This window comes from Rhinolophus hipposideros (genome assembly GCF_964194185.1).
Source record: "Rhinolophus hipposideros genome assembly, chromosome: 3".
Classification (NCBI taxonomy): domain Eukaryota; kingdom Metazoa; phylum Chordata; class Mammalia; order Chiroptera; family Rhinolophidae; genus Rhinolophus; species Rhinolophus hipposideros.
The window spans coordinates 26,420,770-26,440,585 of record NC_138049.1 but is presented as its reverse complement, the minus strand read 5'-3'; the positions used below and the strand labels follow the sequence as shown (position 1 = coordinate 26,440,585).

The window sequence follows — 19,816 nt, the reverse complement described above, 5'->3', positions numbered from 1 at the left end:
AAGGATTAAACAATACAGAGTAAATCAAGGCTAACTTCTTGTACTAGTAAATGCTCAACAAATAAATGTGCTATTACTTGTATCTCTCACTTGTATCTCCTTTGCATATTACAAACACTAAATCCTAGAGATTAAATTCTTACACTACTTTGTTGTATATTGAACTACTAAAAATAGTAGCTTACCCTTTGTGCTATGAGTTGGCCCTCTGTATCTGTGGTTCCACATCCACAGATCCAACTAACCACAGATGACAAATATAAAAAAAAAAAAAATCCCAGAAAGTTCCAAAAACTTGAATATGTTGATTCAGTACCATGCTGAATCAACATGAATGAAATGAGGTGTAGGCATACCTTGCTGTATGTAGCCTGTATGCAAACAGGTTATATGCAAATACCGTGCCATTTTATGTGAGGGACTTGTGACACCAGATTTTGGTATCTGTAGAGGGTGCTAGAACCAATCCCCTATGGGTACTGAGGAATGACTGTATTCACTAAAATTTAGTTTAAATTGATCTATTCATTTCATACCTCGAAGAACAGGATGACTTTAGGGCTCTCATCAAATTCTCGAAGCAAATAGGGAAAGTTTTCATTAAATATAATTTGTTCTTCCCATTCTGGAAGCCTTGATTTTAACTGTTTAAAATCATACGGCTGAGTCATAATAGGAAGAATATAATCCACATTGTCTTTTTCAAAGTAGGATGAAACAGGCCGTTTACTGTTCAAAAAAAGATATTTCCATTAACACAATTCTTTATAAATTTGAGAATGTGAGAAAAATATAAAAATATGGTATTCAGGGTGAGACAACCAAAAATAAATAGACACAATACATAAGGAAAATTACAAATTTTACAAGACTTAAAAGTGGTAGTACCTTACTATCATTTTGCATTTACATTCTATCAGTTGGTTTCACAAAATTATTTTATTATAGAGATATAAAGTGAGAGCTATGATTATACTTTCAGCATTCAGAGCTGGAATAAAGTAACTCCTTCAGATTTTAAATGAGTTCATCATAAAATAGTATAGTACATTTAAGTAAGAAAATGAGCACAATAGGATTGTAAAACTTTCAAGGTGTATTATATCTCTTTTGTATGTCCTAAGGCAACTGAATAAGTAAATGACCTTTTTGACAATCTCTTCAGGTTTCCCATCCCTGCCACCTTTCCAAACAAATAATTATTTTGAATTCTAGGATAGTCATTTATCTTATTGTATTTCATTTGGGCCTTCAAGCATGTATTAACTATAGAATATTAAGAAAGAAATTAAATGCAAGATTTGTTTACTTCTCCTGAGGCCCAGGCAACATTAACGTCAAAGCAAAAATATAAGGTTAGACAACTAATGCATTTACAGTGTATCATAAGATGATTTACAATGTAAGTTAAATGTCATAAATCAGTTATTCTTGGTAGAAACTCTCTCAAGTTCCCTCTACTTAAAATAAACTATTGAATTAACAGATGCTTTCCATTTCTTCTATAAAACATAATGATCAATATGAATGGTTGATAAACTCCTACAGTTAGTAACCTGTCCTCCAATACAAATCCACAGCCCCATTCCGATTGACTTTCAATAGCAGAAAAGATGACTTCTACTGTAGACAGTTTCAATTTCAAGGTTTGGCAGTGCAATTAAAAAAAAAATTACCTATCATCTTTCTTGACATATTGACCAGTATTCTCATCAACCACGTGAATTTTTACCATTGGGTGAGAAATCATAAAATCTGACTTTAGTCGATCAGTTCGGTGAATGTAAACTCCCAGGACAAGTTCATCATCAAGCAAACATTTGGGATAAACTGGACTATCTCGACTTGTTATTTCATGAACACCATCGTTAGCATCAGTGCCTTCATAATCATCTGAAACTATAAGCATGAAAGAAAATCAACATTATAATTCTTCCCACAATAATACATTCAACAATATTTGTTGAATTTTCATATAACCTAATCTTTATGATTCATGATTATTTGTCTTTGTTAACAAAGAAAGTTCGAGGAAAAATAAAGGAAGAAAAAAACAGACAATAGCAGACTACACTCTGAGAGTAAAACACTGCATTTACTAATGTATTAAACTAGGGTGAGGAATCTTTCTTATTTTCCCTAACAAAGACCAAAAACAAAACAAGAAAAAGAGAGCAGAAATAAAAAGTAATTTTATCTAGGTATTTTCTAAGTGGAATATATATCACTCAATTCATTTATAACTGTAATTTCTGCTTCCGGGTAGGATGTAGTAGGATGTAAAACGTCAATGCTTCTGGTAACAACTTGAAAAGCCAAATGAATTACAAAAATCTTACTTTTAAAAAGGCATCAGATAAAGTACAGAAACAATGTGTAACAGATGAACTAACATTCTAGAGAGGGAGAACCATTCAGAGGTAAGCTGATGGACTAGCGGCTGTTCTAGTCTCTGGGGTCATTTGCTGATTCACCGTTGAGTGCTGAGGATCAAGGTTTGGCCTAAGCAAAAGATTACTATTGGGAGAAAGAGAAACCAAGAAAACTTTTGGTGGTTGCATGGGGCTACTGTGATAAAATTGGAGATTTGAGGGGCCTCAAACACATGGCCAATTTTCATCACAGAACTGAATTCTGAGGCTATACAAGAGACTAAAGAGGGAGTGAAATGTCCCAGTCTTTTGGTACTTGGAAACAATAACCTGTCAGGGGGAGGGGCATGAAACAAAATAGGCAAAGATGAAGCCCTAGAGGGAGGGCATGGTCAATTTATACCTATAGCCACTTTTCACCTAGGGTCACTTACCAATTCTGGGTATAGCTAGAGGCTGAAAATTCTGGCATGGCCCCTGGCAGAAGGTCCCTACTGGGGGACAGAGAAACCAGCAGAGACTATGGCATTCACATGGGGCTGGAGTGACAAAATTGGAGACTTGAGGGGCATCAAATCCATGGCCAGTCTCCCCCTCAGACATTTGCCAAATTTTGAAGCTGCATGGGGCAGAAGGCTAAAGGACTAATGAAAACCTCTGAAAAGCAAAACTGAATCTCCCACAGTCTTTTAGGGCCGAGGAGACAAATATCTGCCAGGCTCTCAATTTCAAATAGCTGGAAGGCCACATCGTAGGAGCAGGACAAATCAGAGATAGAATCTTACCAAAACTAAAACCCAGCCCTAACTTAGCTCAATGGTTGAGTCAGTTGCCTAATCTATCTGCCTAAGAGAACAGAGAGGAAACTCTCTCTAGTTGAAGATCATATGGAGCCTCTAGGATTCTATACACAATGTCCAACATACAATGAAAAGTTACTAGTCATAAAAGAGGCAAGACTATATGACCATAACCAAGGGAAAAAACAGGAAACAGAAGCAGACCCACAGATGATGCAGACTGGATTAGCACACAAGGACTTTAAATAACTGTACGCTCAAGAAAATAAAGGGAAAGACGGACAAAATAATTATTACAAGAAAAGACTTTGTCTATAGAGATTTGAAATCCATGAAAAAAAAAAGAAAGGCTTCCTGGAACCGAAAAATACAATATCTGAAAATTAAAAACTCAATAGTGTCTAACAACACACTTGTCACAGAGAAAGCCATGTTTAATGAACTAGAAGAAAGATCAAAATAAATATTCAAACTGAAGAACAATGGGGGGAAAAAACATGGTGGAAAGAAAAACATAAAAAACTGTGAACACATATATGTGAAATTATACTCTAGAAAAAGAGCACAGAATGGTGAAGAAGCCATATTAAAAAAAATGCCCAAGAATTTTTAATAGCTGATATATTATAGAATATCAACCAGTAAGTTCTAAGCAGGGTATATTTTAACAAAACCATATTTAGGCATACTATGATGAAACACTGAAATCAGAGACATAAAGATAATATAAAGAGCAGCCACAGACTAAAAAAAGACAATCCCTTCAAAGAAACAGAGATCAGACTGCTGCTGGGGACAGAAATTATGGAAGCCAGAAGGCAACTGTATGATGTCCTTAAAGTACTAAAAGAAAATAACCTGAAAATTAAAATTCCATACCAGAAAATAAGTTTTAAAAATGAAGGGAAAATAAAAGCATTTTAACATAACAAAACCTAAGGTTAGCAGGCCTATACAAAGAGAAACACTAAACAGTTCTTCAAGAAGATGAAAAATGGAAATTCATTAAGAAAAAAGTAAATTTTGGGGTGAATATATATTAATGCCAGCTGTACAAAGTAGTAACTGCAACATCTGTGAAGGTTAAAATATATGTACAACTAAAATACATCAGTCAGGAGAGGATTATATGCAGAAAAAACACCTGACAGAATTAAAGTGGAATTAAATTATTCTAATGTTCTCCCAGCGCTGGAAAGTGTATTTTGTTAGGGAATTTGTATTAGACTACAATAAGTCAAGAATAAACTTTATACTCTCCAGGGTAATGACTGAAAAATTTTTTAAAATGTATAATTAACAAGCTACTGAAGGGAGAAGATAAAATAACTTGGATAATTCAAAAGACGACAAGGAGAAAAAGGAACATAAAACAGGTGGATCGTATAGAAAACAGTGAGATGATAAATATAAGGACACAGAAAAGTTAAAAACAAGAAGTATTTTTGTATTTTTGCATGGTGGGCAGCAACAGCACTTCACATTTATGGAGGACCTGCCTCCAAGGAGCTTACAGCATGGGAGCTGAGATCCAACATGTGTTAAGATGAGAAGAAAACAGGTAAAGGTGAAAAGGAACACAATGCGGAGACACTGTGGCCCAAGCAAAGGGGGTGCAAAGAAGACACAGGTAGGGAGCCTAGGGTGTGGGGTGGGGGAGAAATGGAGTACTGGTAAGCCCTGCCTAGACTTGGTCCATGGGCCAAGCACAGGTTTGAAGGCTACCCCTCCCCCACTAGGTTGGAGCCAACTAGGGCTGTACTGTGGGTGTTGACGGAGAAATGAGAATGGGAACCAATGTACGTATGTATGTATGTATGTATATATATATGTATGCATGCATGCATGCATGTATGTCAGATCAAGTTTACTGTGTTCAGCTCATCTTACTGGGTTTTTGTAGTGCTTATTTTACCTATACAAACTCAAATCGCAAATAGACTTCAAGGGAAAATGAATTATTAGAGACAAAGAAGAGTACTGTATAATGATTAGTATAGCCTGAATGCTGTGCCCTGCAAAATTCATTATGTTGAAATCCTAGCCTCCAATGTGATAGTATTAAAAGGTGGGACTTTTGAGAGCTGATTAGGTCATGAGGGTGGCATGCTCATGAATGGGATTTGTGCCCTTATATAAGAGACCCCGAGAGTTTCCTTGCCCCTTCCACCATGTTAGATTACAGTGAGAAGACACCAGTCTGCAACAGGAAGCGGGCCCTCACCAGACACTAAATTTGTGGGTGCCTGATCTTGGACTTTCCAGCCTCCAGAACTGTGAGAAATAAATGTTTTTTGTTTAAGCCATCCAGTCTCTGGTATTGTGTTATAGCCTGAACAGACTAAGACAATGATAAAAGTGTCAATTTGACAGCAAGGTATAATCCTAAACATGCATATATACAATAACATAGCTTCAAAATACAAGAAGAAAAACTAACAGAAATAAAAGAAAACAGAGAAACCCAAAATCATAGTGAGGATTTTAATACCCGTCTGTCTCAGTAGCTGACAGAATAAGCAGGCCCAAAAAAATCAGTAACATGAACTAAACACAATAAAATTTAATCTAACTTACATATATAGGACACTGCACACAATGACATCAGAATTCACATTCTTTTCAGATGCACATGGAGTATTTACCAAGTTGACCATAAGCTGGTCATAAAAAAAGCCTCGATAAATTCAAAACACTGAATTTCAAATATGTTCTCTGACAACGATGGCAGATAGAAACCAAAACAAAAAGATAACTAAAAAAATCAACTACTGCCTGAGACTAAATAATATACTTCTAAGTAAGACATGTTCAAAGAAGAAATTAAAATGGAAATCAGAACTTATTTTTATTGAATGATAATGAAGATTTGGCATTCAAAAATTTGTGGGATGCAGCTATAGTAGTACTTAAATGGAAATTTAAACTCTTAAATGCATATAAAGACTGACATCTTATAAAATCCATCTTATAGAGCTAAAAATAAACAGCAAATTAAACCCAAAGAAATTAGAAAGAAGGAAATAATATAGATAGAATAAATAACTAAAATAATACACAATGTACAATACATAAAATCAAAGCTAAAAATTTCGGTTCTTTGAAACGATTCATAAATTGAAAACCCCTACACTGATCAAGAAACTGAGAGAAAACAAAGTACCTATATCAAGGGGCACCCTTTTCAGATGTATGCATACAAAAGTTTAAAATTTGGATTATATGGACAAATTCCTCCAAAAATACAGTCTATCAAAGCTGACAAAAGAAATAAAATATTTAGAGTATAATATTTATTAAAAACCTAAATCTGATTTAAAATTCTTCCTGAAAATAAAATCTCAGCCTCAAAGGCTTTATTAATAAATTCCTCCAAACATTTAAGAAAGAAATAACAGCAATTTATACAATACTTCCAAGGAAATGAGAGAAATGAAATATTTCTGAACTATTTTTGAGAACACGAAAACTTTGAGATAAAAAACTCTGGGTATTTCAAGAAAGACAAAGTATAAGCCAATCTCTCATGACAACAGAGATAAGAATCCTAAACAAAGTATCAATAAATCCAATCCAATGACAGAGTAAGCAAAGAGAGAGATAATACATCACAACCAAGTGGGTCTCCTACCCCTGCCAAGAACAAAAAGATGGCTTAATATCTGAATAACAAACACATTAATAGAAAAAGGGTGAAAATTTATATAATCATATTGATACAGAAAAAGTACATGATAAAATTCAATATTTATTCATGATTAAAAAACTATCATTAACAGATGATAGGACTGTGTATATACAAAATTCAAAACAATCTATAGATAAATTCTTAGTAATAATAAATGGATTTAGCAATTAACTGGATACAATGTCAACGACTTTTAAATCAATTACATTTCTACATACCAGTGACACACAAATAGAAAACAATTTTTTTAAATGCCATTCACAGTAACATTAAGAGACATCAAATATCCAGAAATAAATCTAAAGAGACTGCTGAAATATTATCAAAATAAAATGAATATGTAAATAAGTGGTGGTGCACACCAATTTCACGAATGCCAAGAAGCAATACGCTGTAACTATATCAAGTCTATTTAGAGACTTGTTAAATTGTGATTCTCTTTAGATTCACCCAATGTGGATCAAAATCATGGGTGGGGGAAGGGAAGGAGAGAGAATTGAGAAGCTGCTTCTAAAATTCATATGGAAATGCAAAGGGTAACGAAGAACCCAGGCAAAGCTGAAGAAGAAAAATGTTGGTGTACTTTACTAAATAGCAAGATCTATTATAAGGCTATAGTAATTGCTACATGGTGGTGTTGGTGCAAACAGTCTAATGTAACAGAACAGACTACAGAAACTGATACAATTACATTCTCATGTTATTTATGATAAAAGTGACACCTCAATAGAGGGAAAAGGATGCTCTCTTTAGTAAACGGTACTAGATCAATTATAAATTCACATGGGGAAAAAAAATGGGTCTTGATCACTACTTCTCACTATACACAAAAATCAGTTCCAGATGAACTGCAGAGCTAACTGTGAAAAGTAAAACAAAAACCTTTGAGAAAACAATATATACAAAACAACTGCAGGACTTGGGAGGTTTCTTAAGTCACAGAAAGCACACTTACCATCAAAGATGAGAAAAAAGGCTAAATTGAGCAATACAAAATTTAAAAATTCTATTTTCCAAAAGATACCAATAAGAGTAAAATAATAAAACCCAGAGTGGAAGGACATTTGCAATATACATGTGTGCATATGTATTTATATCTAAGACTAATATCTATCTATATAAAATAGCCTCGCAAATTAATCAGAAAAAAACAACTCCATTTCTTAAAAAAATATACTGAAGACTAGAACAAATGTACAAATGAAGATATCCAATTAGTTAATAAACATGAACAAGATGCTCACTTCACTAGTTATAAAAATCAAATTAAAGTCAAAATAAAATATACATGCCTAATAATGACTAAAAATTACTGACAATGTAAATGGTAGTGAAGATGCAGAGCCACGGAAAGTCTCAATACTGCTAGTATCAATTGGTAAACCAAACCAATTCTGGAAAACCGGAAGTACCTATGAAAGTGAAGAATACACATAATCTATGACATAGCAACTCTACACTTAAAAATATGCCCAAGAAAAACGTATACATATACTTGGCAAAAGACGTGACTATTCATTAGAGCTTTATTTGTAATCGCCTAATACTAGAAACAACTCAAACGTCCATCAATACAATCGGTAAATTAATTGTGGTATATTTATATAATGGTATCTATACAGTATAAAATCAGAACTGATAATGAATCTCAATTGCATGCAACAAGAGTATACATCTCACAAAAATAATTTTGAGTAAAAAAAGTCAGAAACAAAAGAGCACAATATTTATGATTCTATTTATATTAAACTAGAAGCAGGCAAAAGTAAACTGTGTTAGATGTCAAGATAGTGTTTACTCCTGAAGAGCAATGAACTAGAAGGGACTTGAGGGGGTTTCTTGGTGCTAATGATATTCTGTTTCTTGATCTGGATGATCATTATATGGGCATGTTCAGTTTGTGAAAATTCATCGTGTAATATACATGTACACTTTTCTATGTGTATATTATACTTCAACAAGTTTTTAAAAATTTAATTACAGTAATCACAAAAACACCAATTTTATAATCCAATAAGTACCAAAGCATAGGTACCAAAAATTGTAAAATTCCCTATATTAGTTCCAATTTTTGGCCAATTAAATGGAAATTGAAAAGAAAAAAGAAAGGATGGAAGAGGTATGAAAAAGACAAGACTAATAAGAAAAACAAGAAAAAAGACATGAGTAAAGAGGAGGACTGAAAGCGAGAGGAGAAAAGGAAAAGTGGGAAGGAAAGACAAGCTGAATTAGGCTGAGAAACTGGAAGACACCATGCTTGACTTAGGCATGCAGTCTTAACATCTGAAATGTTTATTGGCTGTTGACCATTTATAGCTTTCAATAACTCGGAGTTTAAATTATGTAGGGATTCTAAACTCAAGGGTATAAGAAAGAAATCTATACTACAATAGCAACTACAAAATTAATGTCATTCCAGAGCTAAATTAAGTCAGGAATTAGATACAAGTCAGGTAATACTAATTCATCACAGAGACTCAGTAACAAATGAATGTTTTAATCTAGATGAACCAAGAACAAATAGCAAATGTTTTATATTGGATTTTTCCCCCCAATTATATCCTTTGGGACTAGATTTCCTTTAGTTTTAAGGGCTAAAAGTCATAGAATCAAGTTATACTTATCAAAGAACACAGTTTTTCATTCAATATGGATAACAAACCTGCTTTAGGCTTCTTTTTCTTTTTTTTTGGTTTGGATTTTGTGTCATCTTGCATGCTGTCTTCTATGGTTTGTTTCACTGAGGTTATTTCATCGTTTTGATGAGACTCTGAAGTAACTGTTCCAACTGGACATTCCTTCTTTTGTTTACCTTCAATTGTGACATCAGAGACGGGCAATGTACTGCAAACATAATCCAAGTACATGGTGTTATAAATATATTATTGTTACATTATTATTATTATTCATGGTGCAGCAGAGTGAACAGTGAATAGAGGCAAGGATAATCCTAGAATTGATACTAGTTCCAGCCAGGCGATACATGTTTTCTTTTGCACTAAAATGGTAAGCTGTCAAACTATGTATTGTGGGTATTACTTCATAGCTGGTGATGAGTTGTATAGCCCATGAAGCAAATTAAACTGAATTCTAAACTCCAGGTAAAAATGTAATTGTATTTGTGCAATGGATCTGTCTTTACATGGGATATCAAAGCATCCTCGCCCGGCTGCCTAGTAAATGATCAATGAACAAATTTCTAAATTACTTTATTTAAAATTAAAAAATGTGTTTTAAGGTTGTTCTGTTTTCAAGGAGACTTCAGATATTCAACCTCTGAAGACTAGGTAAAAATTAATTGTGTTTTCCAGTGGCTGCTGTGCCACCACATTTTCTGAAGGCTAATTTTAAAATTAAAATCTGCGTCACATGAACTAATAAATCGGAAGGGGTAGATCCCAGGAGCATACTGAGTTGTACTGAGAAACCAACCTATTAATTTTTTTTTTAATTTAACAAGTAAAAAATCTGCATCTAAATAATCAAAAATTGACTTCCAGTATATAGTCATATTTCAAAAAAAATTGAGAAATAAAAAGGTTAGAGAAATACTTCAAGTTAGTCATTCTTGAAAGCCATGCTATTTCACTGCCTCATCAAATACTATTATTTAAAGAGATTTGCATGTCTCTGTCACGTAAGTCACGGTTTTAATTAAAATTAATGAGCTTACCAGTTCATAACAGATATGGTAGCTTTGAGTAGAGGATTTGTAATATACTGTGGTGAAGAGCCTCTAAGATGGCCCCCAGTAATCCCTGCTTCCTAATATTCATAGCTTTATGTAATCCCCTTGCCTTGATTGGGAGCTGAACCTAATAACCCACTTCTAATACAAAAGTAATAGATGCCACTAACAAGATTAGGTTCCAAAAAGACTATGACTTTCTCTCTATTTCTCTCTCTCTCTCTCTCTCTCCCTCCTTCCTCCTTCCCTCCCTCTCTGTCTCTCTCTCCTCACTCTGGGGAAACAACTACCCACTGTTGTGAATAGCCCACATGGAGAGCTCCATATGGCAAGCAACTGATGTCCCTGGCCAAAAGCCAGTCAGGACCCAAGAGCCACATGAGTGAGCTTACAGTTGATCTTCCAAGCCTTCCAACAGCAATGTCACTTAGCAGATCCTCCCCCAGCTAAGCCTTGAGATGACTACAGCCCCAGCTGACACCCCAGTTGTAGCCTGTGAGAGACCCCAAGTCAGAGGCACCTGGCTAAGCCACCCCCAAATTCCTGATCCACAGTAATTATGAGACAATAAAAGTTTGCTGTTTTAAGCTGCTAAATTCTTTAAATTTTTTATGCAACAACAGATAACTAATAAATATACTAATACGAGGTGTGATCAAACAATATGGTTAATGTTTAAATTAAAAAAAATTTATTACATTAAAAGACACATTGCCATTAATCCCCCTCAAAATACTCCCTCTCGCTTAGAACACATTTATACCATTGTTCTTGCCACTTTCTGAAGCAGTTCTGGAGATCCTTTGGTGAGTGTCTTTAGTTGCGCTGTCATGGCTGCCTCAATGTCCTGAAAGTGTCCTGAATCATTTTGACTTTGGGGAAGAGCCAGAAGTCGCTCGGTGCCAGATCCTGTGAATAAGGTGGATGAGGACACACCATGTTTTTATTTGACAGGAACTGCCCTATATGAAGCAAAGTGTGACATGGAGCATTGTCATGATGGAGGATGATTTTTGGCACACTTTAAAACATACCTTCTCCCAACTGTAGCTCACACATGACTGACTACACCAAACAAGTTGAAACTTGTCACACACTGTTACTAAGTTCTACAAGCCTGCTCCTGTATTGAAGATCCTGCCTTTCTGTTGGATGGCACTCGGTAGCAACATTCGCCGTATCACTGTGATCACAATGGGAAAGGCTCCGTGTCACACATTGCTTCTGGTATGGCAATTTCTGTCAAATAAAAACATTATGGTGTGTCCTCATCCACCTTATTCACCGGATCTGTCACCATGCAACTTCTGGCTCTTCCCCAAAGTCGTAATGACCATGAAAGGTAAATGTTTTGAATCAATTCAGGACATCAAGGCAGCCACAACAGCTCAACTAAAGACACTCACGAAAGAAGATTTCCAGAACTGCTTCAGAAAGTGGCAAGAACAATGGGATAAGTGTGTTTGAAGCGAGGGGGAATATTTTTGAGGGGGATTAATAGCAATAAGTTTTTTTATTTCAACATTCACCATATTTTCTGATCATAGTGTGTATGCCCCTATAGACACTCATTTTTCCTGTTATCACCGTCTAGCTTTTAATAAGGGGAATTATTTTTAGATGAGGACATTAGGGAAAATTGCCCCTCTATGCCAGGTGATAGTCAAATACAGAATGTCCCCACTTCAAGTTGTTTACCTAAATATGGATTATAGAAAACAAATTATGGTAGTTAAAGTACATGTTTAATTTCCTTTTCTCTAAGCAGAGATATATACATATGAATATGCTCAGAAATTCACATTGTATATGCATGCAGGCCTATCTATCTATCTATCTATCTATCTATCTATCTATCTATCTATCTATCTAAATATACACATACATAAATAAAGGCATCATAAACAGAAAAAGACTAAAAACCAAATTGCTAAGCGATTATCTTTCATTGATTGGATTGCTTTTATCTTTGGGTTTGTAAATTCTACAATAAGCAAACGCTATTGGTATAATAAGGGAAAAATGCTGTATTCACATATACAAACGGGCATTTATAACTCAAAAAATAAGGGAGTAATTAGATCTTTATTATTTAAAAAGCAGATGTTAAGTGAATAGTTATGGGTAGAGACTTTGGAGCAAGATGGCCAAGGTTTTGGCTCAGCTTCTTACTGAGCCAAAAGCTTACTGGTTCCGATATAAACCCTTCAGTTTCTTCATCTACAAAAAATAACATTACCATTCTTCACAGCGTTATTAATAAGGAATAAAAAGTTAATTTTTGTAAAGCATCTGGCACGTAGTATGGTGCTATGTGAAGGTTAGCTGTTATTATTGTACTGGCAATGTGTCCAAATGAAAGTCTAAGAATTTTCTTTGTGAAACTACAGGTATCACTCAAAAAAGGTGAAAATCGTAGAATGTTTTTTTAAGAGAACATTTTACATTTATCAATGTAAAGTACCTTGTTTCAGTGTTAGGCAGGATTGGAACTTTCTTTTTTTTCTTTATCCTTTTTTCATTGCTCAATTTGTCATCATGCAAGGAAGTATCTGAGGAAAAGTAAGTCAACTGTTCTTTGAGCTTCTTTCTTATTTTCTTCTTAATCTCCTTTGCCATTTCTTCAGCTACCCGGGAGTGGTATACTTGCTTCAGTATGTCTTCCTCATCTAAATTATTATTTTCTTTTTCTTTGCTTGCCATCTCGTTTTTTTGATGAACACCTGGCTGTGCCTTCTCCACCTTCTTCCCAGGAGTTCCCAGTTCCATTTCTTGGCACACTGTTTTTTGAACCTTCTTATTTTCCTTTCCTTGTTTGTCTTTCTCTACACTAATATCACCATCTGGATTTTCAGCTGTTGACTGTGAATTGCTTGGTTTGTTTTTAGAGACTGGCAATCTCTTCTCTGGGTTATTAGTGTTAGCAGCAACTACTTCACTTTTAGTTTCCTCAATTTTCTGAAGATTGCTTCTAACGGTGTCAAGCTAGAAAAAGAAGACAATAACAAAGTTTCAGCTAAGCATAGTTTGGTTATATAAAGTCAAAGCACAATGGTTAGTGTTCAACAATGTGTAATATTGGAAAGATTACTTCATTTTTTTTACTTGAACACAGTGACATTCTAGACCATCTGATAAACACTCTCCTAGTTTATTCTCCCAGCATTAGATTAGTAATCTCTGAGAGTAACTTCAGATGAAATGAGTTAAGCAACGTGTGAAAAAGTACATAATGACTTTTAAGAAGTTAATTGCTCAAATCTCAAATGCTATTTTGCTTTTTGGCAGAATGATCCATACTCGAATTAAGAGATATTTGAGAAATTGGTAAAAGAGCCACTGAGCTAAAGCACTTTGGGTTCCCCAATGGAAAACACACACAGGTCATTTATTCTGCTTCATAATTACACTCTAAAACCAAATCTATAGTTCTAGGATCACCCTGCAATTAGTCCAAACGTATCACTGAAAATACAGCTAAGTATTAAATATTATCAAGTTAAATCAAATGACAGATCAAGCATACCCCTGACTCTTTTTCCAATTAAAATCATTTAAGAGACATTTTAATAGAAAAAATTTAATATTTAATAGAACTTAAAAAGGAATATTACTAGCAATAAAATAAATATTTTGAGAAATTCCACAACGATAAAAATAAGCAGGATTAGATCTATTGAGAAACTACTATTAGATCTATTAAGGGAACTACTTTCCCACAGCCCATAAGAAAAGGCTTCTCCAGAGAAAAAAGTGTTACTGGAGAAGCCATAAGCTCAGAATTAAGAAATACAAAGAGAAGGAGGGAATAAGCCTGAGGACGACCAATTGAGGAGTGAGGGGGATAGCTCTGTCCGCCGTCTCCATCTCTGTTAGATGGTGACGTTCACTCGGACGACAAAACAGCTGATTATAGAGAGATACAGCACCGTGTTTCTGGTAGGTACAATCTTCACCAACAGCAGAAGCAGACTATGTGCAACACAACGGACAGGTAGGAGACAGAGAGTCTCAAAAATAAAGATGACTAGACAACTATAAACTAACAAACACTGAAGAAAAGTAGCACAAAGTGAAAGCAACCAAATCCAATAAAACAGAAACATTAACAATGAAGAAGTGAAGAGCATAAACAAAATTAAGAATTTAATATAAGTGGGATTAACATTAATAAAGAGAATTGCAAAGCATATTGGGTGGGAAAAAAACAACAAAACAAAACTGCAGATGTTAAAATTAAAATTTTGAGTGACAAAAGTTTCAGATATTTGTGGAATGGATAAAACCAAAGTGCTACAAGATGGAAGCCAATACCAAATGAAGAATTCTCCCCTAAATGGGTAAGTTTACCAATAAAAATTGAAGTTCAAGTTTTCAAAAATCCTTGTTTGAAAATAGTTAGAAAATATCTAATGTGAAAAGATGAGAAAATGCTTTAAAAAACCCTTGTATCCCAAGACGTATCTAATATTTTACCACCCCCAAGACTCTTTAGCTTACCTAAAATATATTTTCAAATTTGATCTGTTCTTCAAGGATAAATTATAAAGCTCTATCCTCCAAAAAACTCTTCCTTAATCAAATCTAATAATCTCCTTTAAAAAAAAAGGTTTATTTTCACAAGTTCTATTTGCAGAAGGATATATGCTTCATTTAAAACAGTTAAGGAAAAAAAATATTAAATACAAAAAACCCAGAAAATACAGAGAAAAAGAAGACCCAAAGCTCAACCAACCCTGGTTGCCTCATTTGAGGAAAATCATAACTAACTTTTTTGGAAATTTATTTTTGTCTTCTTTCTATGAATAAAGTCATACCTAATACCTTGAATTTCTATTATATTAAAAGGGGGCATGTGTAATCTTTTCTTTCTACTTTCTCAGTGAGTACCAGAAACGTACTGGTAGTATTATACAAATTGTGAGGAAACTCCTAAAGGAAATAATTGGAAAAAAATAAACAAAAATTAGAAACAGAAAAATACATTATGTTCTAGAAGAAAAGATTTCAAAAATGAAACACTTGGAAAGCTAATCAGATGAAGCTCAGTTTACTTACTCTCTTCCACTAACCTGTCAACCTTTTAGTAACATTTAAATGTTATAATGACTTTATATGCATTATTCACCTACTTCGGCTTAATTCAATTATTTTTTTTAAACCACTGCAACAAATGTAATTCCCCAAGTATCTTTGGTAGCATCCCATATGTTCTGTAGCACGGTACTGCTATTTTCATTAGTTTTTGAAAGATGCTCTTTTTGGAGTTCTGATTTTCTTTTTCTTGATAACAGTTTTATGGGATAGTTTAAAAATTTCCAAGCAGTTTATGAATTTTAAACTTTTGTTACAAATTTCTAGTTTTGTTGTGCTACCATAAAAATAGTCTACTTTATGCATTAGATTATGAGTGAATTTTGAAGTGTCTCAAATACATTTGTTCATGTTCTATTATACCTTTGCCCATCCTTTTATCTTTACCTTCTGTGCATCATTTAGGATTTTGGCTTAGTTTGTATGCTTTTAAAATCAGCTATATTGAAATATAACTTCCATAAAATAAAATTAACCAATTTTAAGTGTACAATTAAATGGATTTGGGCAAACGTACAAAGACGTGTGACCACCACCGTAATCATGTTAAACATTTCCACCACCCCACGTGTTCTTTTACAAAGTCAATCGCTACTCACCCCCACCCCCCAAGCCTTGGTCTCACTTAAACACTGAACGGCTTTCTATCATTATAGTTTTGTGTTGTCTACAATTTCATATAAACGGAATCATCCAGTATATACAGCCTTTTGTGTCTGGTTTCCTTTACTCAGCATAAAGCTTTGAGATTCACCCATATTGTTCCATGTAGTTTATTCCTTTCTATAGCTGAGCAGAACTGCACAATTAATTAATAGACATTTGAGTTATTTTCAGTTTTGCACTGTTATATGGTTTCATTTCTCTTGAGTAAATACCCCCAAGTGGAAATGCTGTGCTACATGGTAAAAACTGATGTTTAACTCCTTAAATAACTATAAAAGTGCTTCCCAAAGTGGCTATGCGATTTTGCATTCCCAAATGTATGAGTTACAGGTCTTTTCAGGCATTCTTATTTTATTTTCAAAGCTTTTTTTTTTAAAGATTTTACTGGGGAAGGAGAACAGGACTTTATTGGGCAACAGTGTGTACTTCCAGGACTTTTTTCCAAGACAAGTTGTTGTCCTTTTAATCTTAGCTTTGAATAAGCCGTTCAGTCAAAGCATATTTTTATAAAGACAAGTATTTTATTATACATGCCTCAACATATATTTTTTTTCAATTACAATTGACATTCAATATTATTTTACATTAGTTTCAGGTGTACAACTTAGTGGTTAGACATTCAACTTGGCACCGTACATAGTTATTTTAATATTATGACTTTATTCCCTATGCTGTACTTTGCATCCCTGGGACTATTTTGTAACTACCAATTTGTACTTCTTAATCTCTTCACCTTTTTCACCCAGCCCCCAGCTCCTCCCCTAATCTGGTTGTTGTCTTTGTCTGAATCTGTTTGTCTCTTGTGTGTTCCTTTTTTCTTAAGATTCCACATAGAATTGAAATCATGGTATTTGTCTTTCTCGGTCTGACTTAATACCCTCTAGGCCCATCCATGTTGTCTCAAATGGTTACGATTTCATTCTTTTTATGGCCGAGTAATATTCCATTGTGTATATATATATACATATATATATACACATATATATATGTATATATATATAATTGTCTTATCGATTGGCACTTAGGTTGCTTCTATATCTTGGCTTTTGTAAATACTACTACAATGAACATAAGGATGCATGTCTTTTCATATTAGTGGTTTGGGTTTCTTTGGACAAATACCCAGAAATGGAATTGCTGGGTCCTTCTTTGTCTATTATTATATACGTTTTAAGTTCTGTTTTGTCTGATATAAGTATTGATAACCCAACTATTTTTTTCCTTGCCATTAGCAAGAAATATCTTTTTCTATTCCTGTACTTTCAGTCTGTGTGTGTCTTTTGATCTGAATGAGTCTCTCACAAATAGTATATGTATGGGTTTTGTTTTCTTATCCATTTGGCTACTCTGTCTTTTTTTTTTTTTAAATAATCATCAATTTTATTGAATCATGAATAATTTAAGACTGATACAATCATCAGCTTTATTCTCTGACATGGTTCATAATCTACAGCAGGTCACTGGCAAATCCAAAAACCTAATGACAAATGAAAATTAAATAAGGAGTGAGGGGAGAAAAGGGAAGGAGGATGGAAACATATCGTATACAAAATGCTCAATTTCTAGCTTTCTCTTTAAAAATAGCTAGAATAAAATTAATTAAAATGTAGCACGTTAATACTTTGTTTCTCCGAAAATAAGACCTAGCCGGACCATCAGCTATAATGAGTCTTTTGGAGCAAAAATTAATACAAGACCCGGTCTTATTTCAATATAAGACTGGGGTGAGATCGGGTGGGGTGGGGTGATGTGAGGTGATGTGATGTGATGTAAGACCCAGTCGTATATAAGTCTGGGTCTTGTATAAATTTTTGCTCCAAAACACGCATTAGAGCTGATGGTCCGGCTAGGTCTTATTTTTGGGGAAACACGGTTAAGTTATTTACAATTTGCTATGATGAAAAAATGTACATCTTATAGAACATATTTCATAAGCTATTCCACGGGAAACTAGATAAAAAAGGCAAACCTTACATTTAATATTCATAAAGTTGGATTTTTTTCCTTTTGAAGTAGATTCACTATGATCAAATTTGAATACACCGAATTTTGTAGTTTAAGCATCAATAAAATAAAAAGTGTCCTGAAGATACAACAAAGGTCTAGGCAAATCTCGTTCCTTGTTCCATCCATACAACACCTCGAACCTTAAATTAAAAAGTATTCCCATTTCATTTATGGCCTGTATAATTCTTGGCAGTTTGGGAAGAAAACTTTTGGCTTCCACTAGTAACTGCTCTGTCTTTTGACTGGAGCATTTAATCCATTTAAATCTGAAGTAATTGATAGAAGAGTAGTTAGTGTCGTTTTATTATTCATATTTTTTACCTTTTTTTTTTTTTTTCCATCTTAAAGAAATCCCTCTAACGTCCCTCATATACTGGTTTGGTGGTGATGAACTCCTTTAGCTTTTTCATGTCTGGGAAGCTCTTTATCTCACCTTGCATTATAAATGAAAGGCTTGCTGGGTAAGTAGTCTTGGTTTTAGGTACCTGCTTTTCATCAGTTTATTTCCTGACAATCCCTTCTGGCCTGCAGTTTCTGTTGAGAAAACAACTGACAGTCTTCTGGGAGCTCCCTTGTAGGTAACTAACTGCTTTTCTCCCGCTGCTCTAAGATTCTTTCTCTGTCTTTAACCTTTGGCATTTTAATGATGATGTGTCTTGGTGCGGGCCTCTTTGTGTTCATCTTGTTTGGGGCTCTGCATTTCCTGGACTTATGTGTCTATTTCCTTTGCCAGGTTAGGGTAGTTTTTAGTCATCATTTCTTCAAATAGGTTTTCAATCTTTTGCTCTCTCTCTTCTCCTGCTGGTATCCTATGATGTAAATGTTGTTAGGCTTGATGTTATCCCAGAGGTCACTTAAACTATCCTCATTTCTTAAATTCTTTTTGCTGTTCTGATTGGGTGCTTTGTTACTTTGTATTCCAAATCACTGAGTCAATCCTGTTTCATCTACTGTTGATTCCTTCTAGTGTAGTCTTCATTTCAGTTATTGTATTCTTCACTTCTGACTGGTTTTTTTATGGTTTCTATGTGTCCTTTTACGTTTACTATGACTTTGTTGAAGTTTTCAGTGAGTTGATCTATTCTTTCCTTAATTTCGTTGAGCATCCTTATAACCAGTGTTTTTTTGTTTTGTTTTGTTTTTTATTTAAAGTTTATTGGGGTGACAATGGTTAGTAAAGTTACACAGGTTTCAAGTGTACGATTCTGTATTACATCATCTATGTAGCACATTGTGTATAACCAGTGTTTTGAACTCTGTATATGATAGATTGCTTGCCTCTGTTTCATTTAGTTCTTTTTCTGGGGTTTTCTCCTGTTCTTTAATTTGAGACATGTTTCTTTGTCTCTTCCTTTTGGCTTCCTGTTTTTTTCTATGTATTAGGTAGATCTGCTAATTCTCCCAGTCTTAGCAGGGTGGCCTTATATAGTAGGTGTCCTGTGGTGTCCGGCTGTGCAGTATCCCCGGTCACCTGAACCAGGTGCTCCAGGGGTGGCCCTTG

At 34.3% G+C, this 19,816-nt stretch overlaps 1 protein-coding gene across 5 annotated transcripts in view; it reads right to left on the bottom strand.

The window, feature by feature from the left end:
• The window catches only part of AHI1 (Abelson helper integration site 1), a 177,017-nt gene that overhangs the window by 152,016 nt on the left and 5,185 nt on the right, over nt 1–19,816 (bottom strand). For all 5 annotated transcript variants that reach the window (XR_013992239.1, XM_081033065.1, XM_081033067.1 and 2 more), the window contains 4 exons: nt 13,013–13,533; nt 9,523–9,704; nt 1,677–1,899; nt 537–729 (listed from right to left, as the gene is read on the bottom strand). Coding sequence is in view for 4 of the 5 variants with exons in the window: in XM_081033065.1 (XP_080889191.1) it covers nt 537–729; nt 1,677–1,899; nt 9,523–9,704; nt 13,013–13,533 (1,119 nt within the window). In the remaining variant the exon portion in view is untranslated. The remainder of the gene's footprint in view (nt 1–536; nt 730–1,676; nt 1,900–9,522; nt 9,705–13,012; nt 13,534–19,816) is intronic.